General features: G+C 40.9%; 3 protein-coding genes across 3 annotated transcripts in view; all 3 read left to right on the top strand.

Annotated features, from left to right (window-relative positions):
* Positions 1-19814, top strand: part of LOC122689309 (zinc finger protein 665-like) — a 162657-nt gene that overhangs the window by 24080 nt on the left and 118763 nt on the right. The window lies entirely within an intron of this gene.
* On the top strand, positions 413-7358 carry LOC122692846 (zinc finger protein 701-like). Its single transcript, XM_043900657.1, has 4 exons — positions 413-469; positions 4571-4697; positions 6396-6483; positions 7307-7358. Exons 1-4 carry the CDS (start codon positions 413-415, stop codon positions 7356-7358), a joined length of 324 nt encoding a protein of 107 aa, XP_043756592.1.
* Positions 7612-14794, top strand: LOC122692845 (zinc finger protein 2 homolog). Its single transcript, XM_043900656.1, has 5 exons — positions 7612-8739; positions 8908-9063; positions 12086-12234; positions 14024-14223; positions 14424-14794. The coding sequence occupies exons 1-5, from the start codon at positions 7612-7614 to the stop codon at positions 14792-14794; spliced, it is 2004 nt and encodes a 667-aa protein (XP_043756591.1).

Below are 19814 nucleotides of genomic sequence, written 5' to 3'. Positions count from 1 at the left end.
ATCTGATCTGAATCCCACGTTGAGCACCAAGGTTCTTAGCCTCCACTTCTGAGACTGAGATCAGCCCCAGGGATGAGGAGGCCACTCTGCTCTGAGTGGGGATGGACCAGGGCCTGCTCTGTGACCTGAAGGAGATCATTGGGTCAGCAGAGGTACCCCCTGATGCTGCGTACATGAGGCCTCACCAGGAGAGGAGTGTGATCCGAGGGAAAGTGTCGGAAAGCTCCTGTGTGGGTCTCTGTGCTGGAATTGACTGTCCTGAGTCCCTCCTGAGACAGTGGGCACAGGGGACTGTCTCTTCCTCGTGGTGAGGGCTTCCCTGCATGTGTGGTTCAGGCTGAGGAAGGGAGTGAGTTGACCCTAAGCATTAAACAACATGTTTTCCACTTTCATGATGGAACTGTGAAGACACATGGACGAAGAAGCTCAGAAGAGGAAAGAACAGGAGTCAGGCATGGCTTTCTCTCAGGTAAGGTCATATTCTCAGTGGATTCTCACACTGCCTTCCTGAAATGCCCTTCTCTGGACTCGTCAATTGTGTCGATTCTGGAGTATCCTGTCTGACTCCTGTACACACACACTCACCTGGGGCGTTCCCTCAGGGCCTGTCGTCTCCACTTAGATCCTGTCTCCCCATGACACGGTGACCTGGCCCTTGTGAGGAGGCTCCCCTGGGCACCGTCCTGGGCAGGGCTTCTCACCCATGGGTCTCGGTGCTGTTGGGCAGCAGGGACTGTTTAGGGCCCATCTGGATGTGCTGTCTGCTCTCTGTCAACCCGTGTAAAGAAGCTGTATGTGGACCTCAGGTATTAACATGTACAGTACACGGTAAAATCTGGAAAAGAGGCCAATGAGGGGAAATCAGTTCTGACTTTTTATAGAACATTTAAAACTAAATGAGCACCTCCTTGAAAACTTAAGTGTTTGGGAATGGAACATTCAAAAGAGTTGTCAGGGCTAGGGAGTGTTTCGTTATACCATCTAATTTAAACTGTAAAATCAGGTTTACTAATTTTTTTTTCTTTCCTTTTTGACCACATGATGCAGCTTCCAGGGTCTTAGTTCACTGTGTAAGGATCAAACCTGAAACCCTGCAGTGGAAGTGAGGGAACTTAACCACAGGACCATGAGGGAGTTCTCCAACTTTACTGATCTAGATGAAAGGTTGTTGCTGAACGAAAAGACACCAGGATTCTTCTTCTCCGGAGGAGAAGAATTCAATCTGGGGCCAGAGACTAGGCTTGATCGCTCAGAGCTTTCATGTAATAAAGTTTTATTAAAGTATAAAGGAGATAGAGAAAGCTTCTGACATAGGCATCAGAAGGGGGCAGAAAGAGTACCCCCCCCCCCCCACTGGTCTTCAGCTGGATGTTATATAGTCACTAGCAATCTGTTAATGAAAGAAAGGAATGTCTTAAAACTCAAAATGGCACCAGGCCCCTCATACATAAGATGCAGTTTGGAATAATCTTGGCACCAGATGATTCATCCCCATGCCATAAAGCGATTGACTTGAATCTTGTAGAAGGGCAGGTTACCATGCAAATAGCTTTGTTTACATAGATTAGGGGAATAATATGTGAGTATAACATACTGGTTTGTCAAGTAGGTTCTGAGCCACTAGGTGAAAGGGACTTGAAGGCATAATCTGGGGTAAATGCATAGTACATTACCATAGCTTAAGACAAACATTTCCATAAGAAAAATGCATTGGTTAACTGAAGGTTTGAGAATAGTTAGCTTCAGGTGAAACCAGGAGTCATTATGGCAACACAATATTTTAAGAGAAACCTCCTTTTAAATTTGTATAGAGAAGGGAAAAATATATCACTAGTTTGTTTCCTCCTGCAGCTTAAGAGAGATAAAAATGCCTGACACTTGCAGCCTGTTTCCTCTATTTGGAGACCCCTGGCCTTCCTGCCTGTTACCCTGTCACTGATTCAGTATTTTCTTATTGGAATAAAATAATAAATTTTGGATTTTGTTAATAAGTACATACCTAAAATTAATGATAAAAATCACATTATTATTTTAAAATATATTTATTTCCTGTACTGTATCTTTATTGCTTCAGTATCTTTTCCCTGGTTCTGGTGAGTGGTAGCCACTCTCTGGTTGCGGTGCGCACGCTTCTCATTGCAGTGGTTTCTCTTGTCTTGCAGCACAGGGTCTTGAGTGTGCTGGCTTCAGTAGCTTCACCTCCTGGGCTCTCCAGCTCTGGCTCAGGAATTGAGACTCAAGGCTTAGTTGCCCCTCAGCATGTGGGATCTCAGACCAGGAACAACCCACATCTCTTGCATTGCCCAGTGGATTCTTCACCACTTACCCATCGGGAGGCCCACATATTTTTAAAGACAGGTATTTTATAAAGATTGGAAGAAACCTTCGGTATGTTATTTTCTGCTTGTATTACTTTTTAGTTTTTTTGAACCAGAATAAGATAATGTCGAGGACTTCCATGGTGGTACAGTGGCTCAGAATGTGCTTGCCAATGTAGGGTGCACGGGTTCCATCCCAGGTCCGGGATGATGCCTCAGAGCAACTAAGCCCATGGGCCACAACTACTGAGCCTGTGCTCTAGAGCCCGAGGCCATAACTACAGAAGCCCGCACTCTCTAGAGCCTGTGCTCCAAAACAAGAGAAGCCACTGCAGTGAGAAGCCCCGGCACTGCAGCTGCAAGTAGAGAAAGCCCACTCACAACAATGAAGACCAAACATAAGCAAAATAAGTTTTGCAAAAGAAATAGAATGTTGACAAAGTTAATGAAGAAGTAAAATGAAAGAAGAGAATGAGAACCCACTGCAGTATTCTTGCCTGGTGAATTCCATGGATAGAGGAGCTGGCAGGCTGCCGTCAGTGGGGTTGCAAAGAGTCTGGCATGAGTAAGCAGGTAAACACAACTTCCACACATAGCAGATTGAGCTCTGAAAAACAAATCTAAGCATCTAACTTTCCTCTTGCAGATTCTTCAGAGACTTCCAGTACCTTTTGGAATAAAGTCCTAAATCCATAGGTCTTGCATAAATAAGCCTCTACCTGGCGTTACCCCATCTACATTCCCTGTGTCCCAGTCACACTGGCTGACTTTCTGTTCAGTAAATATCTTCCAGCCTCAGAGCTGTCACTGAAGCTGTTCTCTGTGCTTGCAACACTCTTCCATTTCCCACCTTGCCCATCCTAAGTGTTTCTTCCTCACAGAGACCTTGTCTGATTTCTCAATGTAGGTTAAGACGTGTTTAATTTTGTCTTAGTACCGGGACTGTGTCAGAGCACTTATTTCGATAGTAACTTTATAATTGTGGGTGGAATTGGCTGGCTGGCTGCTAGAGTGTAAGGTCCATCATGTTCACTGCTGTATTTCAAGTTTGGGGTGCAAAGCTGACACTGAATAAATTTTGATAGAATGAAAGAAAAAAAGTAAAGAACTCTTCTTGTTTCTTTTTTTTTTCTTTTTTTCCCATGTATTTTTATTAATTGGAGGCTAATTACTTTACAATATTGTAGTGGTTTTTGACATACATTAACATGAATCAGCCATGGATTTACATCTGTTCTCCATCCTGATCCCCCTCCCACCTCTATATCCATCCCATCCCTCTGGGTCTTCCCAGTGCACCAGCCCTGAGCACTTGTCTCATGTATCCAACCTGGGCTGGTGATCTGTTTCACCCTTGATAGTATACTTGTTTCAATGCTGTTCTCTCTGAACATCCCACCCTCCCCTTCTCCCACACAGTCTAAAAGTCTGTTCTGTACATCTGTGTCTCTGTCTTGTTTCAATCAATTGTGTCCATGAAAAAAAATTGTGTCCAAGAAAAAAAATAAAGACAACTCCTCTTGTTTCAAGCAATTGTGTGTTTACACATGCATGCATGAATGCATGGATATGTACCTCGATGGTTTTATTACAAAACCATCATCTCATAAATGGTGTGTGCTTTGTAGCAGTTTCAATTGTATCTTAAGTGTATTTCATGGTGTTAAGTTTTTTCTGCATCATCACATGAATGATGTAAATTGTAGCAATAGATATTGTGTGGGTTGCGATGGGAGAGGGTATGACCCTGTAATGTGACCATTTATGCTCTTATAGTGAATTTCAGCTTCCTTGAACTTGTTTCGGGTATTCTCAGGGAACTCTCTGTGGATGTTCTTTCCTTCTCTGGTAGTTACCTGGTTGATTCTTTAGGTTCAGTTGTCACTCCCAACCACCTGGACTCAGGTGCTGTTGCCTCATTTCTTAACTGTTTGATCTGAGTGATTTCTTAGAGTGACAGAGTTTTCTCCCCAGTAAGGTGGACTCAGATCTTTCTCTAACGTGCTGTTATGTTGATGACAAGTTCATCCGTGTGACGTCTTTAGAGTAATGCTTAGTGTGTAAGACGTGCTGAAACACCTGTTGTTAGTGTGATGATGTCATCATCAACAGTTTGCTTCAAGCAGCTTTTAATGGATCTCTCAGAATTTTACTTAAACTGAATTGAGCTTTACCCCTCTCACCTCTTCTCATTTTGTGTGAAACGAAGAATCCTCCTCAGGGCCCGTTGGTGAAATGCGTTTTCATTTCAGGCACAGTTGACCTTCAAGGATCTGTTCATAGATTTCACTCCTGAGGAGTGGGAATGTCTGGACCCTGCCCAGAGGACCTTGTACAAGGACGTGATGGTGGAGACCCTCAGGAACCTGCTGTCTGTGGGTGAGGATCACTTCCCCCTGAAGTGGGGATCTGCCCTGGGGTACCTCTGCATGTTCCCTCTGTACCTTTTGAGATCACCTGTTTTTCTTGACTAAGCTCAAAACATTGTTGACTCACACATGTAAAGGTTCGTGATTGGCATCAGGAGTTTAAACTTGTCTTTCCTTCTGGTGACCTGCCAATGTGTGTTACACAAGGAGTTTTTTCAGAACTTGAGCATTTATAAAGGTGATTTCAAACTTTGAAACATCCAGTTGCCTGTTTTCTAGCCCTGTGTTCTTGGTTCAGTAGTTCTTAGAGAGGAACTAGATACCTGCTGCATTTTGTACTGTACGTTATACTGGTCCCTGTGCATTCAAAAGGAGGCAGATAGTAAATTCATTAGAGAAGTATTTTCCTGTTGGTTTATAATATCCTCACCCCTTGGCTGACAAAAGAGCTGGATTCTACACCTGCCAATGCAGGAGACACAGGTTTGATCCTTGCTCTGGGAAGATGCCACATGTCACAGAGCAGCTACGCCTGTGTGCCTCAACTATAAGCCAGCACTCTAGAGCCTGGAAGCTGCAACTACTGAGCCCACATGGGACAACCACTGAAGCCCATGCACTCAGGAGAAGCCACAGCAAGTGAGGAACACGAGCACTGTATCTGGAGCGTAGCCCCTACTTACTGAACTTGGAGAAAAGACCAACAGCAATGAACACTCCCCTGAGCCAAAAGAAATGAATACATTGAAAATTAAAATATTAAATAATATCTATTAAAAATAGTAGATACATTTATTAAAAGAAAGAGAGGTTGGATTCTAGAAGAAGCCACAGTATGTGGCATTACTTGTGAGTAGGAATTTCTGTTTCTGATTTGAACGTTATCTCCATACAAGGAGGAAGACCCCTGGATTGTGGAGAATGAGGTGCTAACAACAAAAATCCAGATGAGTGGGAAAGTATCAACAGTGTGATCACAGGTCAACTGTCACAAGGACAGAGAGGAAGCCGCACCATCCATGGGGTTTGGGAAACTCTCCAAGGGGGAGAGTTCTGTGAGAAAACAGATGTTTAATGTTTGTGAATCTCACAGGAGGTTTTTCTTCTCCCTAACTGACGGCTCTGTTCTTCATCATGTGAAATGTACAGCGCCCTCCAGTGGAGCTGTAGCGCCCACAGAGATGAAGGCGAGGTCTGGTTTTGGCCTGTCCTGGGTCCTTTGTGCTGTGCGGACTTCTGTCTGCTGGAGACGAGTGAGGGCTCCTCTGTAGTTGCGGGGAGCACGGTTTCTCATTGTGGTGCTTTCTTTAGTTGTGAAGCACGGGCCCTGGGCACACGGGCGTGAGCAGTTTTGCCATACAAGCTCACTATCTGTAGTTCATCAACTTATTCTCGGTGACGGATTCTTTACCTCTGAGCCACAAGGGAAGCCCCAAAGCCAGTGAACTGGGTGAGTTTAGGTCACTGTGTAGATAGGGAGTTGATGTATTGTGTGATTACCGTACAAGTAGAGACTGTTTCTCATATTTTTTGTTTTTTAAAAATGACAGTCTTTTTGTATTACACAATATAACTGACATGAGCCACTCATTAATGTCATAAAACGACTATATGTCTATCTACTGATATATTTTATGTCTATCTACTGATAGATTTCTAACAGGTGTTTTAAAAAGTATTTATTTTTTTATTTTTTAAATTATTTTAGGGAATTCCCTGACAGTCCAGTGGATAGGATTCAGTAGTTTCACTGCAGCGAGCCTGGATTTAATCCATGATCAGGGAACCAAGATTTTGTAAGTCACATAGTCCAGCAAAAAAAAAAAAAAATATATATATATATATATATATATAGTTTATGGAATTCTTTCTTTTCTCAATGCAGTATTTGTTGAACAGTTACTAACTGCCATTTATCTTTTACATTATTCATTAGAATGCTTCTTTTGGATTGTTTACCATTCGAGTGTATTGCCTGTTTGATGCTTGTTTGCTCAGTTGCTCAGTCCTGTCTGACTCTTTGTGATCTCATGGACTGTAGCCCACCAAGCTTTCCTATCCATGGAATTTTTTTCAGGCAAGAATAGTGCACTGGTTGTGATTTCCTGCTCCAGGGGATCTTTCTGACCCAGGGATTGTATCCCCCTTGCCATGTCTTCTGCATTGGCAGGCAGATTCTTTACCACTGAGTCACCTCTCTAGTCCTGTATGTTCTTTACCATTTAAACATATATAAGTATTCATAAAGTGTGTACAGTATAACATTAGTTCCTCCTCAATTATGAGACAGCAGTGTGTTTAGTACAAGGTAGGATGAGCCTTGATGTCATGGTGGGAAAATACGTTTTCTTTTCAAACTGACATGACTTTGCTTAAAATGAATGTTTTCTGATTGTGTTTGAAATGACACTACCCTAAAATTAATTTGAATTGCATATGATCACTCTTTTTTAAAGAGTTCTATTCCTTTAGTTTTGTATAGTTTTAAGATCATTGCGAAGATTTGTAATTCTGTTTAGGATGGATATGACTTTTGGTATAATATCATGTGCTCAACAGGAAAGAATTGATTTATGCATTGTCACTAATAGAATACCTGTGGTTCTTTATGTCTTGTAGATATGTCTCATATACATATGATCAAGAAATTACAGGCAAAAGCAAACAGTGATAAAGGGGAAATTTTTCAAAGAGTGATGTTTGGAAAAACTGAATGCCTTGAAATCAAAGATTTTTGCCCCAGGAAGATCCTGGAAAATATACATCACTTTCATTCTCTGTGGACACATGATGAAAGAACTGACAAAGGAATGTCTACATCCCATAACAAAAACCTCACTGATGGAAGAGATCATCCTAGTAGAAGTGATGCAGGAAATAGACCTTTTGAAAGGCACAGAGCAAGCTTTCAGGATGAATTGCAGATGGTACAATCTGAAGGGATAATTTTTGAATGTAGTCAAGTTGTGACAAATGTCAGGGCCACAGGTTTACCACCTCAGAGAACTGGTAACGTCTGCAAAGGCTTTTCTCATAAACATGAGAATGCTGTTATGCATCCTTCAGAACTGTTACCAGACAATGAAACACAAAAGAAAAGACCTTACAAATGTACTGAGTGTGACATAACCTTTCTTGAGGACTCAGAACTCACTCGACATCAAAGAATCCATACTGGAGGAAAACCATATAAATGCAACGTGTGTGGCAAGGCTTTTAATCAAACTAGACAACTTGCAGTTCATTGGAGAATTCATACTGGGGAGAAACCACACAAATGTGATGTATGTGGCAAGGCTTTTATTCAAATTGGAAACCTTGCAGTTCATCAGAGACTTCATACTGGAAAGAAACCATATAAATGTGATGTATGTGGCAAGGCTTTTATTCAAATTGGAAACCTTGCAGTTCATCAGAGACTTCATACTGGAAAGAAACCATATAAATGTGATGTATGTGGCAAGACTTTCAGTCAAACTGCACACCTTGCAGTTCATCAGAGAATTCATACTGGCGAGAAACCATATAAATGTGATGTATGTGGCAAGGCCTTCAGTCAAACTTCAAGCCTTGCAGTTCATCAGAGAATTCATACTGGCGAGAAACCATATACATGTGATATATGTTTTAAGGCCTTTAATCAGACTGCAAATCTTGGACTTCATCGGAAAATTCATACTGGAGAGAAGCCATATAAATGTGATGTATGTGGCAAGGCCTTTATTCAAACTACAAGCCTTGCAGTTCATCAGAGAATTCATACTGGAGAGAAGCCATATAAATGTGATGTGTGTGACAAGGCGTTTACTCGTACTGGACACCTTGCTGTTCATCGGAGAGTTCATAGTGGAGAGAAACCATATAATTGTGGTATATGCGGCAAGGCTTTCAGGGGACGTTCAAGCCTTGCTGTTCATCAGGGAGTTCATACTGGAGAGAAACCATATAAATGTGATGTATGTGGCAAGGCCTTTAGACAAACCTCAAACCTTGCAGTTCATCAGAGAATTCATACTGGAGAGAAACCATATAAATGTGATGTATGTGGCAAGGCCTTTATTCAAACCTCAAACCTTGTAGTTCATCAGAGAATTCATACTGGACAGAAATCTTAAAAATGTGATGTGTGTGGCAAGGCATTTAGTCGTACTGGACAGCTTGCTGTTCATTGGAGAGTTCATAGTTAAGAGAAACCATATAATTGTGCTATATGTGGCAAGGCTTTCAGTGTAAGTTCAAGCCTTGCTGTTCATCAGGGAGTTCATACTGGAGAGAAACCATATAAATGTGATGTATGTGGCAAGGCTTTTAATCAAACTACAAGGCTTGCACTTCATCAGAGAATTCATACTGGAGAGAAGCCATACAAATGCAATGTATATTATGAGCTGTTTAGTCATAGTGGAAACCTTACTGCTCATCAGAGTTCATACTGGAGTGAAACCATATAAATGTCATATGTATGGCAAAACTTTCAGAGTAAGTTCACACCTTGCTGTTCATTTGAGAGTACATACTAGAGAGAAACAATATAAATGTGATGTATGTGGCAAGGCCTTTAATGAAGCGAGAAAGGTTGCACTTCATCGGAGGTTCCATACAGGAGAGAAATCATATAAATGTGATACATTTGTCAGAGCCTTTAGTCAAGCTGCAAACCTTAGTGTTCATCAGAGAGTTCATACTGGAGTAAAACCATATAAATGTGATGTATGTCACAAACGCTTTAGTGAAACTTCATGCCTTGCAGTTCATTGAAGACTTCATACTGGAGAGAAACTATATAAATGTGACGTGTGTGGCAAGGCCTTTAATCAGACTACAAAACTTGGACTTCATCAGAGAATTCATACTGGAGAGAAACCATATAAATATGATGTATGTGTCAAGGCATTTGTTTGTACTGGTAACCTTGGTATTCATCAGAGAGTTCATATTGGAGAGATACCATATAAATGTGATGTATGTGGTAAGGCATTTGTTTGTACTGATAACCTTGCTATTCATCAGAGAGTTCATACTGGAGGGAAACCATATAAATGAGGTATATGTGGCAGGGCTTTCAGTGTGAATGCAAACTTTGCAGTTCATCAGATAATTCATAGAGGAGAGAACCTTAGAAATATAAAAATTGTGACAAACCATTTAGGTACAGTCATCCATAACTCATCATCAGGCAGTTCAGACAGGACAGAAACCATATAAATATGATATATATGGCTGGTGCTTTACTTGAAATGACGAACTTAGAAACCATTGGCGAATTCATACTAGAGAGAAACATTAGAAATGTGACAGTTGTGAGAAACATGTTAGTGCAAAAGTTGTGACTGTGACAACGCCTTTAGTCAGCGTTCAGGCCTTTAATTCAGAGAATTCATACTGTATAGAAAACATACAAGTGAAATGAATGTGGCAGAGTTTCTAGTGCATGTTCAGCATGAACTGCCCATTAGGCAGTTCATACAGGAGAGAAACCACATACATGTTATTTATGTGGCAAACTCTTCAATCACAAGGAATGACATTGCAGATCATCTGAGAATCCATACTGCAGTGAAAACTTACACATGTAGAGAATGCAGTAAAATACATCAACTTTTTGACCCTCAGAGAATTCAAAGTTAGGAAAACTACACAGATGTGCTAGATTTGGGAAAGCTTTGATGCTGTGTTCAGGCCTACCTCACCAGCAGTTAATTTTTTTTTTTTTTTTTTACAATATTGTGATGTTCTTTGTGTACATCAACATGAATAGGCGTACATATGTCCCTTCCCTCCTGAACCCACCTCTCTCAACACCGTATCCCTCCAGATTGTCCCAGAGCACTGGCTCATGTATCAAACTCTTACTGGCTCTTTTACATATGGTAATATATATGTTTCAGTGCTAATCTCTTAAATCCTGCCTTCCTATTTCTTTTGTTTTTTTTCAATAGTTTAGCATTACTTTTTCTACCCACATGTTATGACCCATTTCTAAGGTTTAATTTATATTTCTTTCCTGCCTTACCCTAATACATAAGTCTGTGGGTTCTTTTGAGACTTGTAACATTAAAATGCATGTAGACAATGACAGGGAACATAGTAGGTGCCTTGTAAATGTAAAGAAAGACAGTTCCTTTAGGACTTGAGTTCAGTCAGATAATACACATAGAAATATTTATAAATAGTGCCAAGTTGATAATTTGGGGGGAAATAGATTCTAGCCTCTTGTTAAGACTTTATATTTGACAGTGTGCTTTGTTGTCCGTTTCTGAAAGATCTGTTTGTTGTGGACAACAAAGACATGAGAGAAAATATATTACAATTTTTCAACCAGAAGTTAATTGCCTAATCACTGTCAAGTGATCATATAGCAATTTGACATTCCATGACATTCAAGTATTGGCTTAAGTATTACATATTATGATGTAAACAAGTTTTTCTCATATAAGTTTTTGAAGCTTTGTCATCATAAGCATGGAACAGAAACTTTTATGAAGAAGAATGCATTTCTCATTAAAAGTTTTTTTCTCTCTTTAATAAACTTTAAAATTTATCTTTGGCTCTGCTGAGTCTTCATTGTGCTGGCTTCTTTGTCTTTTTGCAGCAATCGGGCTGTGAATTCTCCACGTAACCTTGGCTGGGGTATGGTTGGAGACTGGCGTTTTGAAGGCTCTTTTGGTCGGTCCAGAGGACTCAGTGTCTGTCTGTTCTATGGGCTGAGCTGAGCCTCTCTTTGCTGCACGTGGGCTTTCTCTAGCTGCAGCAGCAGAAGCGACTTTCTGGTTAGTTGTGTGCAGGCTTCTCATTGCTGGGGCTGCTGCTGTTGCAGAGCACAGGCTTTGGAGCACAGGCTCAGTACTTGTGTTGCTCGGGCTTAGTTGCTGTGAGGCACGTGGCATCCTCCCACACCAGGTATCAAACCCGGGTCCTGTGCATTGGCAGGTAGATTATTTACCACTGCACCACCAGGGAGGTTCTACTCAGTGTCTTTTAACTGGGCGCTATGTATGTTAAAACATTGCCAAACAAAATTTGGGGTCATCAACCAATAACTGGGAGATCTGAAAACCAGGAGAGACTCCCCCAAACTTATCTGGACTTGCTGAAGACGTAGATGGACCCAAGAGACACTTCCCTTCCTGAAATACGAAGGCCAGAATGTCCAAAACACAGCATGGTGCCTGCTTTTCTCAATCCTGCATTCCCCTCAGGGTGCACTTTCGCTGGGCCACTGCAGTGACTAATAAGCTTGGTACTTGAAGAAGTGGAATGTCAAGACATGTTTCTCCTTAGAAGTGTTAGTATGAAGTAGCCCTTTCTAAGAGTTGTGTGTTTCACATTCTAGCTTGTCATCCCTACAGAAAGCCAGTTCTTGTTTACTTAAACTGCTTAAATTAATTCTAATTGCAGGAATATTCCTGGGTTCAGCTAGCACCCCACATCCAGCCCCACCCCAGCAGCAGCCCACATCAACCCTCACCCAACCTCAACCTGGCCACCAGACTAGGTTTCAGTTCCCAGGCCTCTGAATCACTTCAGCCTCATCAGCAGGACTCCAAGTACAGTTTGGTTCAGTTGCTCAGTCATGTCCGACTCTGTAACCCCATGGACTGCAGCAAGCTAGGACTCCCTGTCCATCACCTACTCCCAGAGTTTACTCAAACTCATTGTGTCGGTGATGCCATCCAACCATCTCATCCTCTGTCATCGGACATGCAGGACTCTAAATGTTATGCCAAAAGATTCTTTCCATTGTGATTATCCCACAGAATTTTAAAGTTTTATTAAAAGTGTTTACAGTTACTTAAATTAATGAGCAATCAATGATGCAACACATGACATGAGAGACCAAGTACTCCTTAACCGTGACAAGACACCTCTGGAACCAAAGGGAGGAAGAAGCAGGTAGGTGTTCACTCAGCCTGGCCCCGCCCTTCACAAGTCACTCAATGCTTGTGCTTGACTTCGGAGACAAAGAGACGCCACTGCGATGAGAAGCCTGGGCACTGCAGACTCACCTCCATGCAGTGCAGCCACAAGCAGAGAGAGCTGATCACGGCAACGAAGGCCCAGCATAAACAAACCAAAGAAGCTGTGAAAAGGAAATCGCATATTAATAAACTTACTGAAATACACTTGATTCATTTTTAATGTCCCAAAGATGCCAAAATACACATGAACAGGAGACGGGAATGGCCACCCACTCCAGTTTTCTTGCCTGGAGAATCCCATGGACAGAGGAGCCTGACAGGCTACAGTCCATGGGGTCCCAAAGAGTCTGACATGACTGAGCCAACTAAACAACAGCCTCCTCACCTAGCAGAGTGAGTGCTGAAAAACAAACCTAAATCTCTAACTTTCCTCCTACAGATTCTTAAGTGATGTCCAGGTGCTTTTGAAATAACATCCTCAGTTTATAGGCCTTGCAGAAATCAGCCTCTACCTGGCATCACCCCATCTTCTTGCCCTCTGTTGCAGTCACACTGGCTGGTTTTCTGTTCAGTAAATATCTTCCTGCCTCAGAGCTGGCACTCAGGCTGTTCTCTCTGCTTACATGGAATTTTTTTCAGGCAAGAATAGTTCAGTGGGTGCTATTTCCTCCTCCAAGGGATCTTCCCCACCTAGGGTTTGAAGCTCCCTATCCTACGTCTCCTGCATTGGCAGGCTAATCCTTTACTACCAAGTCACCTACGTAACCCTGTCTGTTCTTTACCATTTACTTATGTATAAGTATGCATAAAGTGTGTACAATATGCTATATTTGCTCCTCAATTATGAGACAGCAGTGTGTTTACTACCAAGTAGAATGAGTTCAGAAGTCATGGTGCAAGAATACCCTTTTCTTTGAGAACTAACATGAGTATCGAAGAAATGAATATGTTCTGACTGTATCTTTGAAGCTAGGCTACCCTGAAATTAATTTGGATTACATGTGATTGCTCTTTCATATTTAAAGAGTTCTATCTGATTAGCATTTGAAATATTTTTAAGATCATGATTGGGAAAATGCATAATTCTGTTCAGCATGAATATGCTGTTTGGTGTAATACCATGTATTCAGCATGAAACAATTTATTTATGAATTTTAATTGATAGACTGCATATGGTTTTTATATTTGTAGATGTGTCTCAAATATGTATGATCAAGAAATTACAGGCAAAAGGAAACAGTGATAAAGAAGAAATTTTTCAAAGAGTGGTGTTTGGAGGAGCCGAAAGCTATGAAATTGAAGATTTTTTCTTCAGAAAGATACAGGAAAATATGCATGATTTTGAGTGTCTGTGGACAGATGATGAAACAAATGACAGAGGGACCTCTATATCCCATAACAAAAATCTCACCTATAGACAAGATCATAATAGTAGAAGTGATGCAGGAAATAAGCCTGTTGAAAGGCATGGATCAAGCTTTCAAGATCAGTTGCAGATGCTGGAATCTGAAGGGACAGGTTCTGAATGTAGTCAGGTCATGGCGAATATCAACAGTAGCGCCTCAGGTTTGCCACCTCTGAGAACTCGTAGTGTCCGTAAAGGCAGTTGTCATAAACGTGAGAATGCTGTAATGCATCCCTCAGAACTGGGACCAGACCAGAAAGCACACAAGAAAAAAACTTACAGTTGTAAGAAGTGTAACATAACCTTTCTTCAGGACTCAGAACTCACTAGACATCAAAGAGTCCGTACAGGAGAAAAGCATATAAATGTAACATGTGTTGTAAGGCTTTTAGTGATAAATTGACCCTTGTAGTTCATCAGAGAAATCATACTGGAGAGAAACGATATAAATGTGATGTCTGTGGCCACTGCTTTAAACAGCATACACAGCTTCAACATCATCAGCGAGTTCATACCGGAGATAAGCCATATAAATGTGATGTGTGTGGCAAGGCCTTTAGTGTAAATGCAAGGCTTGTAGTTCATCAGAGAGTTCATACTGGAGAGAAACCATATAAATGTGATATGTGTGGAAAGGCCTTTAGTCGAAATTCAATCCTTGTAATTCATCAGAGAATTCATACTGGAGAGAAACCTTACAAATATGACAATTGGGACAAACATTTTAATGCACAGTCATCCTTAGGTTGGCATCAGGTAGTTCATACAGGAGGAAAAGTGTAGAAAGGTAATTTATGTGGCAAAGTCTTCAGTTCCAGGTCTTTGCAGTTCATGGAAACATTGGAGAGAAACCATATAAATAATGAGCTATCTGGCAAGGCCTTTAGTCAGACTGCAAACCTTGCATTTCATCAGAGAATTCATACAGGAGGGAAACCATGTAATTGTGATCTCAGTGGCAAGGCCTTTAAATGCAAACCTTGCAGTTCGTTGGAGAATTCATACTGGAGAGAAACCTTACAAACGTAACCATTCTGACAAACGTTTTACAGCACAGCTAGCCTCACCATTGTGCAGTTCATACAGGATAGACAGCATAGAAATGTCACGTATGTGGGCAGTGCTTGAAATGACCATCTAAGAAATCAGATAATTCATAGTGGAGAAAAACGTTACAAAGACAGCAATGATGAGAAACATTTCAGTGCAGATGTAATGAGTGTAGCAAAGCCTTTAGTCAGAGTTCAGGCCTTATAATTAATCAAAGAATTCATACTGTAGAAACCATACCAATGAAAGAAATCTGGTAGAGCTTCTAGTTCATGTTCAGCCTCAACTGACCGTTGGGCAGCTCATACAGGAGGGAAGCCACATAAGTGGAATTTATATGACAAACCCTTCAGTCATAAAGTATATCAACTTTTTGACCCTCAGAAAAGTCAAACTAGAGGAAACCACACGAATGTGGTAGGTGGGCAAAGCTTTGGTTCTGTGGTCATATGTAACTAATCATCACAGAACGAATTCTGAATGGAAATCTTACCCACATAGTTTGTGCGGTAAGTCTTTTGGAAGGTATTCAGTTATTTACAAAACATGAGAAAATTCATACTGGTGAGAATCCATACATTTAGAGCACAGTCTCTCTCTCCAATCTTAACATTAAGATTGGAGGAAATCATGTAAATAGACTGTGTGTGGCCAGGGCTTCAATAACAGGTCTTGTCTTTCCCATCAGCAGAGAATTCATAATGCAGAGACACAAATGTAAGAGTGTGGCAAATCCTTCAGGTGGCATTCAGGCCTCAAAAGACATCAGGTGATGGACTGGAAAGACCATCCGAATGTAGTCAGTATGTCTAGGCTTTTGTCAGGTGTTTACACCTTAGGCTTCTTGAGAATTATTCACACTGGATAGAAATTATGTCAATGTAATGAGTGTGTCAGGGCTTTTAGGCAACAATCCTAAGACACGATTCAGTAAAGAAGTCATTCTGGAGAGAAAGCTTACAAATGACATGAGTGTGCAAAACCTTTACTTGGGGCTCACATTGCACTAGCCATCAGATGATGCGTACTAGAGAGAACCTTACCAGTGTACAGAATATGGCAAGACTTTTAGGTACTGCCTTAAACTCAGGATTCACAAAATACTTTATAGTTTGGCAGTTTTATACTTCATGCTTTATGGAAGTTTTCACAGTTACTGCTCACTCTTTAGGTGTGTAAGAATACATATCCTGAAGTTAAACCACACAAATGTAATATATGTGGGAAGGATTTTACCAAACATCCAAGTTCGGGAACATTCTGGAGCAATGCTCAAATGCAATGGGAGAGGGAAAATTTTCACCTTGAGTTGAAGTGTTAGACAGGACTCCATAGTGAAGGGGAGTCTTGGAAATGGATGGGCAAGGGCTTTCTGGAGGGTTCAGAGTACACTAGACTTCAGAATATATGTCTTTCCAAGAAACCACACAAAAGTAATGTGCACACTGAAGCTTTAACTCAAAGATCAAAACTGTGGCATGTGAGAGGATATATATGGAGAGCAAACTTGGACAGATAATGAATGTTGTGTAGTCTGTTCCATGAAATATTCACACCGTGGGCATAATGAAGTGATTCATGTGTGTCAGAAACTGTACACTATAAGGAATTTGGAAACGTGTTTAAGAAAACAATATTTCCTCAAGATTCCCCCCTCCCCAAATTCATATTGGAGAGAATCCTTACAATTGTAATGAATTTGGCCATCTTTTTTGACACTTCTTACAGCAGATCACAGAAGAGATAATTCATTTGAGGAATAAATAAATCTTCAGTTCTCCAGTACTAATCTATGCTATTACTGCAGAATAATTAAATATTGTTAAAACTTAATCACATGGGTAGAAATGGCCCGTTATCTTCAGTGTGTGTTTAATCACTTGAATTTTCTTGGGAACATCACATTATTGTTCTTTATTTCCTGAAAGTTTTAAATTCTTATAGCTTTCTTAGAGACTTTCATGATGGTCTCTGCAAAGAAATCAGTAAGATGAAGGGGCTGACTTCATTAGGTGTGGTTCATTTATATCTGTCCTGGTAAAACAGGGACACTGAGATATAATCAGTGGTGTGTGAATTAGGATCAGCGAGGGACAGAGAACCATGTAAAACCATGACATGACTCAGCATGCTCTTTATGTTCAGGGCGCCATTTTGTACACAGCTCACCGTGGTTAAAGGACTGAATGCTCTACCATCTGACCATGCCCAGAGCAGGCTGGACATTGAGGGGCTTGGGCTTTTCATGGGAGGGGGGTTGACAGGTTCCTGGGGACTGATTGTGTGGGAGAATAGTACCAGGGAAATGGTGGTCCTTTTCTCCCTTAACTAGCAATTGCTGTTGTGTGTAAATGATTAATGGAAACTTATTCTTGGACATTGAAGAGAGCAGTTTTCTTGAAAAATGTCAATCAGAAGAACCAGAAAGAGGATGTGGGTGTATCTGCTCCATCATTACCTGCTGCCATTTACAGTGTGCCTCTGTGTTATTCAGAATGTATCATAAGTCTTGTGTGCTAATAAAGTTTGTATCATGGTTTCCATAACTCAGAATGATCATGTTTCTTCCAACAACACAGTTTTAATCCACCTCAGTCCTTCGTAACAGAAATCAGCAATGCCCCAAAGACTCTCAAGGTTGAAAGAATCTCTACGAGTTTCTTTGCATGGTGAAATCAAATAGACAATTTTGGGATTATATACTAACAATACACACTTGAGTTATTCTCTCCACACTTTGTCCATAGCGGAGCAATTATAGATTCTGGCCCTGTAAAACCTACCCCCCGTTTATATGTGCACTATGTTTCCCAATGTTATCTTTTGTGCCCAAATAAAACTAAAAGTATGTGCCTGATTTACCTGAAGTGAAAATAGGAATCATAAATATGCAAAAATTAGGAAATAAAAAACTTTGGAAATAAGGGTAAAAGTGACGTGTCTTTTGGAGCTTGGAGCATTCTGAAAAAAACTTTTTTTTTTGCTTATTTTTTGTTGGCTGAATAATTGTGGCTCATGGGGTCAGGAGCTCTACAGCATATGGAATTTCCCAGACCAGGAGTTATTGGTCCCTTGTCTACTGCATTGGCAGGCAAATTCCTTACGGCTGAGCCACCAGGGAAGCCCTGGAAATAATTTAGAAGGCACACTATATGATGGGAACTTTTTTTGTTTACTAAACTAGAAATTTCATATATTCACTCCCCAGCATTTCAGTTCTTGTTACTTTGCAGTCACCCACTGGAACAAGATGGCACCAGGTAAAGTCCAAAGATGTCAGTAGTCAAACATCAGAAGAACACTGTGAGACTGTTTAACAAAACACTGAATGTTCACTCGTGCTTTGAATTTATTACATTCCTTTTCGTGCTGTACACATATTTTCCATTGTTCTATATGGTGTTGAAGATGTATAAATTACTATTAATCTATTTTACTAGCAGATAAATTGCTATTTACTGTCTATTTCTTATGACAGTTTTATAGTAGCATAAGAACATTAAGAATATTAATGTTTGGCAATATTTATTAGGTAATAAATAGAAGTTCAGAGGATATGAAGAGAAAAAACATTGACACTTGCAGCCTATATCCTGCATTTGGAGACCCCTGACCTCCCTGCCTGTTATCCTCTCAGTATAATTTCCGGGCCCAATCACTTTGGTGTTTCATTTTGTTTTCCCAACAATGTTGAGTATTTCTTGGGTAATTCAGTTCAGTTTATCTTTACTACTTCATATGTGCTAAATCCTCAGTATATATACTCTTGGAATTTTGTGAAGACTTTCCCCCAGGGTTCTTGGCCAAACTGTTTTAAGGTAACACCACATCTGTCCACATCCGTGTGTACTGTCTGCATGCGGAACGTGGCCAATTCACATGCAGCTTTCTTTCTCAGGGCACAGAAAACAACTGCCTGCTTTTTCACTTTATTAATGAAGAAAGGCTTATTCTCACCAGCTATTTCTTCACCAGAGCACAGCTGGTAAAAGAGGAGATGAGGGGATAATTTAGTTACATCAGTGTGATATTTCATTACTGTCTAATGATACACATAATATCCAGAATACTGTGCAAAGACTTTTTTTTCTGTGATCACCAGACAAATGGCAAAATGGAAAATATTTTTCCTAGTGTTGAGGCTGCAGAGCTGGGCCCTGTGGGTCTCCCAGGCACAGAGGCCTTTTTGGGTCCCGTTTCCTATAGACAGGACTGCAACCTCCATCACCTTCTGTGAGTTCCAAAGGGCAGAACAGTTGCTAAGCAAAGAAGGATGCTCACGCTGTGACAATCGTGTCCAACTCTTTTGTGACCCAATGGACACAAAATAGGTTGCCATTTCTTCTTCCAGGGGACCTTCCCGACCCAGGAATGGAACCCAGGTCTCCTGTACTGGCAGGTGGATTCTTTACCACTGCACTGATGAGGAGACCACCTAAGACCCTGCACAAAACTTAATCTTGTCACCAACCCCATCCTTTTAGAACTTTGCAGAGGAAACAAGAATACAAGACTGTTACTGACTTGATCCTTAGCATATATCCCTAGTGGACAATATAACATCTCCCTACGCACCAGGGAGGGGGCCTAAAGTGTTCCCTTTTAGCCTCGCACATATATAAAGCCACTCTTCATCCTCCATAACTCTGTCTCTGTCTTTGTATTTCAAATATTTCGGTTTGGCATTTGTGCACAGAAAGCCAAGATTTGGCATCAATATAACCTCTGGGTTCTGGTTCAACCCAGACCTCTG

Source organism: Cervus elaphus, chromosome 4 (assembly GCF_910594005.1).
Source record: "Cervus elaphus chromosome 4, mCerEla1.1, whole genome shotgun sequence".
Lineage (NCBI taxonomy): Eukaryota > Metazoa > Chordata > Mammalia > Artiodactyla > Cervidae > Cervus > Cervus elaphus.
This window is presented reverse-complemented; position numbering and strand designations above follow the sequence as displayed.

Excerpts from the sequence above, each read along its gene's own strand:
- LOC122692846 (XM_043900657.1), top strand. The coding sequence starts at position 413 with ATGGACGAAGAAGCTCAGAAGAGGAAAGAACAGGAGTCAGGCATGGCT. Across the intron at positions 470-4,570 it reads CAGGCATGGCTTTCTCTCAG|GCACAGTTGACCTTCAAGGA; the intron begins GTAAGGTCATAT and ends TTTTCATTTCAG. Across the intron at positions 6,484-7,306 it reads GATCAGGGAACCAAGATTTT|ATATGTCTCATATACATATG; the intron begins GTAAGTCACATA and ends TATGTCTTGTAG.
- LOC122692845 (XM_043900656.1), top strand. The coding sequence starts at position 7,612 with ATGGTACAATCTGAAGGGATAATTTTTGAATGTAGTCAAGTTGTGACA. Across the intron at positions 8,740-8,907 it reads AATGTGATGTATGTGGCAAG|GCTTTCAGTGTAAGTTCAAG; the intron begins GCCTTTATTCAA and ends ATATGTGGCAAG. Across the intron at positions 9,064-12,085 it reads AGAAGCCATACAAATGCAAT|GAATATTCCTGGGTTCAGCT; the intron begins GTATATTATGAG and ends TTCTAATTGCAG.